This window comes from Colobus angolensis, unplaced genomic scaffold (genome assembly GCF_000951035.1).
Source record: "Colobus angolensis palliatus isolate OR3802 unplaced genomic scaffold, Cang.pa_1.0 Scaffold135, whole genome shotgun sequence".
NCBI classification, from domain to species: domain Eukaryota; kingdom Metazoa; phylum Chordata; class Mammalia; order Primates; family Cercopithecidae; genus Colobus; species Colobus angolensis.
Genome location: NW_012114433.1, coordinates 1,769,167 through 1,778,248, shown reverse-complemented (window position 1 = coordinate 1,778,248; position 9,082 = coordinate 1,769,167). Strand labels below are relative to the sequence as shown.

At 54.7% G+C, this 9,082-nt stretch overlaps 1 protein-coding gene across 1 annotated transcript in view; it reads right to left on the bottom strand.

Moving 5' to 3' along the window:
* Positions 1–201: 201 nt before the first annotated feature.
* Positions 202–9,082, bottom strand: part of CTDP1 (CTD (carboxy-terminal domain, RNA polymerase II, polypeptide A) phosphatase, subunit 1) — a 69,422-nt gene continuing 60,541 nt past the window's right edge. The window contains exon 14 of the mRNA XM_011934363.1: positions 202–1,015. Coding sequence (XP_011789753.1) covers positions 877–1,015 — 139 coding nt within the window. The 3' untranslated portion in view covers positions 202–876. The remainder of the gene's footprint in view (positions 1,016–9,082) is intronic.

The window sequence follows — 9,082 nt, the reverse complement described above, 5'->3', positions numbered from 1 at the left end:
TTTGAAAAATTCCTCCTAGATAACGGAGAGTAAGCCACAGCAAGACGCTCTCCTGCCTACACCTCCACGCCCTGGTCACACTCAGAGAAACCACAGCGAGCTCGGAGCCCGCCCAGCTCACGTCCCACGAGTGTCTGGCTAAGCAGCTGGATCCCAGAGAGGGAGGAGCCGGGTGCCCACCACTGCCACACGCCCACGAGAAGAGAACTTACAAAAAGGATTTTTATTAAATGAAAGAAAAATCTGCTTGGTGGGTCAGATATGAAATAGATTTACAGAAACTTTACATCAGGTCTCTCCAACACATAAAAGGTCGCGCAGGAAAAGCAACACCCCCTTGCCAGGATGCCAGTGGGAGGAGGGCAGGGTGGCAGCCCAGGTCATGTGGCGTGGACCCTGCATAGGAAGCTGCAGGAAACTCCACGCTGCCCGAGACTCACAGCGTTCCCCGGAAACGGGTCCCCTAGGAGGGAGCGACGGGGATGTCTGTGCCAGGCTCGGCGCTGGGTGCACGCACGCTGTCCCGTTTAAACTCCTAGTCGAAAGCCGTCCCGAGGAGTGTGCTCTGGTACACAGAGGAACACACACCAACCACCCCTTACTGGGACAGCAGCCAGCGCCAGCCTGGGCCACGCGAGCCTCTGCTGAGCTCTTTGGCACGGCACACCGGGGCCTCTAACACCTGTCACTATCCTGTAGTAAAACTTCTTAAAAACACCTATTTCTGCAAAATAATGTGTTTCTGTATGTGGAGCTCTGCAAATATACATTTCCTTTGGGAAGAAAGCCGCGTGAACCGAGACTGAGGGCTGGTCCGGGGACGTCCGAATTCTGCTGGAGGCCAGCCAGGCTTCAGTCCCTGCCCGCCGCCCGTGCTCACATGAGGTCGTTGAGCTCCGCCTCCAGTGCCTTGGCCATCTCGTCGGCCTCGGAGCTGCTGCCCTCGTCCTCGTTGCTGGACTCCCTGCTGGACTCGCTGGCGGCATCCTCTTCATTCAGCTTCCTCTTGTGGCCTCTGCGGAGAAGCAAACACGGTGTGAGACGCTCATGGCAAACACACAACGCCAGGGCATCGCCTGGTCTGCATGTGGAAAGGGGCTTCCGTGGTTTTAACACAAGACACAGCACAATTCTCTGGTCAACGACGCACTCAGGCCACCGACCCAGGGCCATGTCACCCGTGTGTGGACAGCAGAGGCCCAGCACAGGAGAAGAGGCCCCTGGCCCTGTTACACACGAGGACACGACCGACAAAGCGGTTCTTCACCTGCTGCAAACGCACATTCCAGTCGCTCATAAACACCTGTGATGCCAGAAGACATCAGAACAGGAAAACCAGGACAGGAAAGTAAGATCGTCTGTCAGAGTAACTGTCAGTGCCATGTTAACAAGCACCTCCCAGGTCGAGTGGGCCACGGTCTGGAAACTCTCATTTCCTCAGACTGCTGCTAAAATGACTCTAATAAAAGAGAACACCAGCCCTTTGCATAACCAGCAAATGCCACTAGGCTTTTCTTCTGAGCTACTGCAGATGCACCTGGTCCCTGTGATGTCGGCCGGCTGGAGGAGCACACCCCCGAGATCCCCAGAGCCCTGAAATTCCGACCGGCTGACATCCTGCCAGACACCCTCCCTTCCGGTGCCGTGCTGGGACGCCCCACTGTGCCAAGGAACCTCAGCTACAACCTTAGAGATGGAAGCCTGGTTAAATGCGCACAAGCTGTTTCGATTTTAACCAGATTAGGGGCGACTGAGCCATACCAGCCTTCAGTTACAATCCTGAAAAGTCACCGAGAGAAGTTAGTAACAGTCACCATACGTGAATACCCTAAAAATATTTTCTTGGCTAACGTAGACACAATATAGCTAACGCACACACCTATGTGGCACATTATGTGTGGTCAGCTACACACACAAGCACGCATGTAACATACATGTATTCGAAGCTAACACGCAAACTACAGCACGGTAGTGAGTGTGATACAGCTGCACGCACACACAGCAGGCATGTAACACGCATGCACTCGAGGCTAACACACAAACTATAGCACAGAAATAACTTGAAACCACTCAAGCTGGTACTAGAAGAATCACAGTTCATTTATAAGAGACAAAAGACATAGAATCAGCTGATCAGATGGAACCAACAGAAGATAAGAGAACCCCGTGAGCTGGGCTGACACCCACAGCTGGTCAGTCACGACGAACTCGTTCAGAGAACCCAACTGTGCCTGGTCCACAGAATACGGCACGAGAGAAACACAAGGGCCCCAGAACTCCAAATCCTGTCTAGGTGGCAGGCACTGGGCTGCAGGATGACAGCTCCTCCCTCCCTCCCTCCCTCCTTCCCTCCTGGACCTGCCTCTGTGCCCAGCCCCTCGCTCCCTGGCCTGCCCTCTGTGTGCTCAGCCCCTCCCTCCCCAGCCTGTCCTCTGTACCCAGCTCCTCCGTCCCCGGCCTGCCTCTGAGTCCAACCCGCTGTATAAGATGGGAACTGCCATGTTTCATCACATACCAGGACCCCCGGATCCATGAGATCCTTTCCTGAAAAGCAATGCATCCCATCATTTAAAAGCAGAGTAGACAGGGCGTGACAGCTCACGCCTGTAATACCAGCACTTTGGGAGGCCAGGTCGGGCGGATCACCTGAGGTCAGGAGTTCAAGACCAGCCTGACCAACATGGTGAAACCCCGTCTCTACAGAAACAAAACAAAACAAAACAAAAGCAGGGGTGGTGGGCCCCTGTAGTCCCAGCTACTCTGGAGGCCAGGGCACGAGAATTGTTTGAACCTGGGAGGCAGAAGTTGCAGTGAGCTGCGATCACACCACTGCACTCCAGCCTGGGCGACAGAGTGAGACTCTGTCTCAAAAAGAAAAAAAAAAAGCGGAGTAGTGGGAAGAGCACGCCCTAGTATCTGCCACCCAAGTTTTAAACGAATTCACTATTTTCATGTCAACTGGAATGAGTATTTTCTACTGAGAAATAAAGGCTTACTTTTAATTGCTCTATGAGAGTGAGGGGTTGCAAATTAGCTGGGAGTGTTGGTGCATGCCTGGAGTCTCAGCTGTTTGGGAGGCTGAGGAGAAAGGATCCTCTGAGCTCAGAAACTGGAGGCTGCAGTGAGCCTGGGCCATGACTGCAATACTGCACTCCAGCCGGGGCAACAGAGCAAGACACTGTCTTAAAAAATCTCCGCGCACCTTTTCTGTGTGTCTGCTTCCCCTCCGCGTGCCCCCTCCGCATGCCTCGTCTGCAGACCTTGTGCCTGAGTCTATGTTGGGCTGGGAACCTCCCGCTGTTTGCTTTGAGGACACCAGGCGTATCATGCACGAGTTTCCTTTATTTCCAGTCTCTACTGACACCAAGGACGCTGTCAGGGCCACAAGTCTGGCCTCTGGTTGCTATGGCAACAAGCTTTTGGCAATTAACAAAATTCATTAGTGATTTCTCTTCCTCCCTAATACACGCCGGCAGCTGTTCCAGGAAAACCTGGCTCCCGTCCTCCCATTAGGCTTCCTCCACTTCACTCAGTTTTGAGAAGTTGAAACAAAACAAGATACAGACAGTTCTTGCGAAGGTCAAGGTGCTGCAGTGAGGGGCGCCCCGAACCCTGGGAAGAACCCGCTGGCGGGTGGGCCGGACAGAAGACCCTCGCCAACAGAGGCGGCGTCTCAGGCCCTCAGAGCAGTGCACGGCGCTGACCTCGGGGAGGGAGCAGTCATGACTGTGAACAGGAAAGCCGAAGTGGCATCTCAGGCCAAGCTTGGGACGGTCGCCGAGTCCAGGAGAGGGCAGGCCTGGATCTCGCGTGCACGGGGCCTGGGGAGTGCGTGGCGTGACCCTAACAGTCTGGTGACCCAGCTCCCTGCCCGTGTGCTGACGCCTTGCCCAAGAGAGCCCTGGGCCCTCCCAGTGCGGCCGGACTCGGGGGGCTGGCAGGGGTGGTCGGCTCCCTCACAGCGAGGCTGGGCTGGACACACCAGGGGCACTGAGCAGAGAGGGGCAGGGTCCCCAACAGAAAGTGAAGATGGGGCAGACACCAGCCAGGCGGCACCCTGGGGGCAAGTAGGGGGAGGAGGAGGAGGGCGAGAGGTACAAGAACGAGTTCCAACAGTTCCTTTCTTTCTAAAATCAAGTGAGGAAGCCATCCATGGCAGACAAGAGTTCTAACGGCAGCAAGAGGATGACAAACGATGGGAAACGCCGGCCGGGACTCTTTCTGTTTGAGGTTTAGAAATAGGCCACAGCGTTCCCCTCACGAGGCCGACAAAAACACCCTGTGTGCTGCTGACAGCAGGACACCTTCAGAAACGCCAGCGAGCCTTGGCAGGGTGCCACGGGACCTGAACCGAGCCCATGGAAGGGGCCACCTCAGCTCCTGCTGGAGAGCCCTGTGCACATGCACCAACACGGCTCACACACACAGACACAGCTCACGTATAGACACGGCACACACACAGACGGCTCACGCACAGACACGGTTCACGCACAGACACGGCTTACACAGTCATGGCTCACGCACAGACATGATAACGATGACTCTAAAGGCCTCTGATCACGATTCTGTCGCTGTTGTGGGAGATGAGGCGGCCGCAGGTGCTCACAGCACTCGCTGGGAACCGTTTCTTGTGGATTCACAGCTGGGCACGCTGTGGTTTTGAGGTCAGCTGCACCAAGTGCTTCTTCCTTTGATTTTTCCAGGAAACCCCGCGGGCAGGCGCCCCCATTCCCGTCTCAAAACAGGGGCCTGGACCCCACGATGCTGGTGAGAATGCTGAGAAATGTTTTCCACGCACTTTGGAAAAACGCGGCTGACTGGGAGACAGGGCAGGGCTTACATGAGGCTGCGTGTCTGGGACCAGGTCCACGGCTTTCACCCCAAGGGGTCACAGAGCCCGGGCTGGAGCGCGCTGCCCTCCATGGGTCCCCTAGGCCGGCCCTGCGCAGCCTCAGCCTCCCGTGGGCTTCCAGCTCCGTAATGAAGAACAGGGAACACTTCACTACGGTGGCACAAACCTTTGCTCTTGGTTAAACGACGTTTGGAGTATGGCATTTAAAAGTACAAGACGAATGGATTTTAGTCATTAAAAATTACCTCAAACATTAGACACAGCTGCAAACCATGGTTAGTAAATGTCTGTAACTGATACCAGCTTCGCTTCCTCAGCATAACATGCAATATTTCTATTTTGTTTCTACAGCTGGTTGCACAGCTCCATAGACCAATATTAACAGATTTAATCTGAGGAAAATTTAAAGCTTGAACATTTATCTCAAATTCAATGTGGAATAAGGCAAGAATACAAACAATAATAGGTACGTACATCCTCCCCCCCCATATTTCAGTTTTCCAAACACACTGGGCCATCACAGTGCACACGATTTGGCACCAGAAAGACACCCGTCAGCGCAGCAAACACACACACGACCGGGTCACACCAGCATCTAGTCCAACGAGGACGGAGCAATCCAGGCACAGGGTTCCCGTGGCCGCCACCAGCACGGCTGCCGGAAGAAGAGGGAAGGTCAGTGTTGCTCAGTGAGGCCGCCATGCCCCTGAAAACCCACGCTGGCGTGGCCAGGTCTGCACATGCTGGGATGCCTGCGGGAGGTGTTGTGCATGGTGGATTATTTTCCCAATGCACTCTAGAGTGGAACATGGCATAAGGGCAGCGTGGGGCTGCCCAAAGCAGGCAAAGCTGCACACAAGCCTGGCGGGCTCTGCGCTCCGCGGGGACCTGCAGGGAACCTGCCAGATGACGTGAGCGGAGACCCAACAGTCCAACCCCCTACAGCACAGGGCCGGGCTCCGCCAAGGAGAGCAGGCGGCAGGCGTCGGTCTGCTGCTGAGAGCGGGTCCGGGTCCGGGTCCAGTCCCAGGCCCAGTGAGAGACAGCGGTGCCCTCCCTCTGCGGTGTCTGCACCTGAGCCCCAGTCCCGGCAGGGGCCCAGCGGGGACGCCACAGCTCTGGGCGTGGACATCGTCACGCTCTCCTCAGCAATCTCACAGCATGAGAATTAACCTGTGTGTGTTACAGGAAGAGGAGCAGGGACCCTTCCCAGCAGCAAGCTGGGGGTGCTCACCACACCCAACCCCCCTCCGAGCGCTGCTCCCTGGCGGGGCTCTTGAAAGTGGGAAGTTCAGTGAGCTTTTTTAGGATGAGAATTGCTGCTTCATGTATTGGTATGAAAGGACTGGGAAAAAATGAATGTCTCTCACTTACTGGGCAATCATTAATAAAACCATTCGATTCAGCAGCTCTGTACCCAAATTCTAAACTGCAGGCACTGGAGTGGCCGGCAGCACACAGTCAAGGCACGCAACTAGGAGCCTTCAGCCCGGTGCGCCAAAGACCACCTTAGCAGCCGTAGGCATGGCGGGTATGGTGTTCACGCCTGTAGGCCCAGCACTCTGGGAGGCTGAGGTGAGAGGATTGCTGGAGGCCAGGAGTTTGAGGCCAGGCTGGTCTCAATGGGCAACACAGGGAGTCCCCATCTCTACAAAAAAATTTTAAAACATTAGCCAGGCATGGTGGTCCACACCCGTGGTCCTAGCTACTTGGGAGGCTGAGGCGGGAGGATCCCCTGAGCCCAGGAATTCAAGGTTCCAGTGAGCCACGACCGTGCCACTGCTCTCCAGCCCAGGCAACAGGGAGGCCTTGTTTCTTAAGCCCCTAAGTATGGGGTGGGCAAGGCAGGGCCTCCCGACCTGTTCACAGCGACAGCGGTTGTCAAAAGGCTCTCACTTTTCCAAGAGATGCATGTTTGTGTAACTATGAAAATACAGAAAAGCAAATCTTCACAAACCAAAACTCCACACAGTGTGTGCAGGGAGAACGAACACAGCCTATACCTCCAACACCCTCGAGGGGCAAAGCCTGGAGAGGCCACAGGGTCAGAACACGCAGGAGGGACGCACAATCCAGTCACAACAAGTACGTGTGCTGACCGCTCATCTTCTCCACAAAAATCACCCACACTCATTACAGCCACGCTCGTTAGAGCCACGCTCGTTACAACTGCTTTGGAAACGCCTGAAACTCACATGAACTTACGTGTCGTGGGGACACCTCCAAATCCCAGCGGCACCTTCCGATTCCCCACCCCACTCACAGGACGCACAGGCCTTTCCCACGGAGTGGCCTGGTCACCCCGCTGAGAGCCAGCGGGCCGTGGACATGGAGCCGTTCCGGGGTGGACACTTCTGCTCCAAGGCTCACCATGCCGTTATCACGCCAGCACCGCAGCCTCCATCGCTCTGAAGCAGGACGTGCGTCCTCTGGCCGGCTCTTCTGCAAGACCCTCCAGGGTCTCCCACGTTCCCGTAAGAGCTTCACGACTGGTCTGTGGCCCTCCCAGGGGCAGCGTCCCCCCACGTTGCCTCCCACGGCTGAGCAGTGGGGGAACCTCTGCAGTCTCGCCGTGCCCGCCTCTCCCTTTTGCTTGTCAGTTTCTGCCTCTGGTGAGTTGGTTCTCACTTCCGGAGCACATGTGCTAGCAACTGTCACATCTGCCCGATGCGTCCAGCTCTTAGCATCGTAGTTCCACCCGTTCTCATTACAAAGCGTCCTTCTTGACCTGTAGAAGCATTCTTTACATTCAGGCTTCTCCGACATTAGGATAACACTCCAGCTTTCCCACGGGTGCTGCCCCCGACCGAACGGTTCATCCACTCGTAGTTAAAGCTCTGAACCCCCTCACATTCACGCCTGCCACTCTGCTGTTTTTCAGGTCTCATGTAGTTTGAGTTCCTGTTTTCCCTTTTCTGTTTTCTTTTGCATTAAGTGAATATTTTTTAATATAACATTTTGGTTCCTTTTGTGAACTCCAAGTACCTGTGACAGGTCTCAGTTTACTTAAAAACTTTATTTTGCCCAGGCTGGAGGCACACGCCCGTGACACGGCCTCAGGAGGTCCTGACACGTGCCTGAGGTGGTCGGGGCAGAGCTCGGTTTTATACAAGTTAAGGAGACAGGAGACACAAAGAACATACGTCAGATGAACACTGGTTCCGTCTGGAAAGGTGGGACAGCTGGAACCGGGGAGAGCTTCCAGGTCACAGGCAGGCGAGAGACAAATGGCTGCATTCTTCTGAGTTTCAGATCAGCCTCTCCAAAGAAGGCCGTGAGATCTGCCTCTGTCTCAGTGAGCAGAGGGTGGCTTTGGATAGAAGGGGTGGCAGGCTGGCCCTGGGCAGTTCCCAGAGTGACTTTCCCCTTCAGTTTCGTGATGGTGGGACTGAGGTTTATTTTCCTTTCACGTTTTTATGATCTGTTTCACGACGTATTTTGAGTTACTTCCTTAGCATCTGCTCTTGGGTTTAGCATACATACATCTCACTCCATCAGAATCAGTCTCGGACTTATGCTGGCCTAATTCCAATTCGATATGGAGACATGGCTGCCACGTCCAGCTAATTTTTTGTATGTTAGTAGAGACGGGGTTTCACGTTGTTGCCCAGGCTGTTCTCGATCTCCTGAACTCAGGCAATCCGCCCACCTCAGCCTCCCAAAGTGCTAAGATTACAGGCGTGAGGCACCGCACCCGGCCGTGCTTCACTGTTACAATACCACACCCACGCACACCACAAACCCAACAATATGTCATTGAGTTATTTACAGCAGGAGGGGGAGCAGGTGCATACTCGGAGCACGTGAGACCGACCTTCTTGTTTAGCACTCCTGAGTCTCTTCAGCTCTCTGTAAATTCCAGTCACCATGGGCTGTCATTTCATCCCAGGCCCCTCCTCGGCACAGCTACTGGCAAACGTTACATCCCCACAAGGTATGGGCCCAACAACAGAATTAGGTACAAAGAGTTGTTTGCTTTTTTTTGTTTTTGAGACAGGGTCTCGCTCTGTGGCCCAGGCAGGAGTGCAGTGGCGTGATCGTGGCTCACCGCAACCTCTGCTCTCTGGGTTCTAGTGATTCTCCTGCCTCAGCCTCCTGAGTAGCTGAAATTACAGATGCCCGCCACCACACGTGGCTAACTTTTGTATTTTCAGTAGAGACAGGGTTTCACCATGTTGGCCAGGTTGGTCTTGAACTCCTGACCTCAAGTGATCTGCCTGCCTCAGCCTA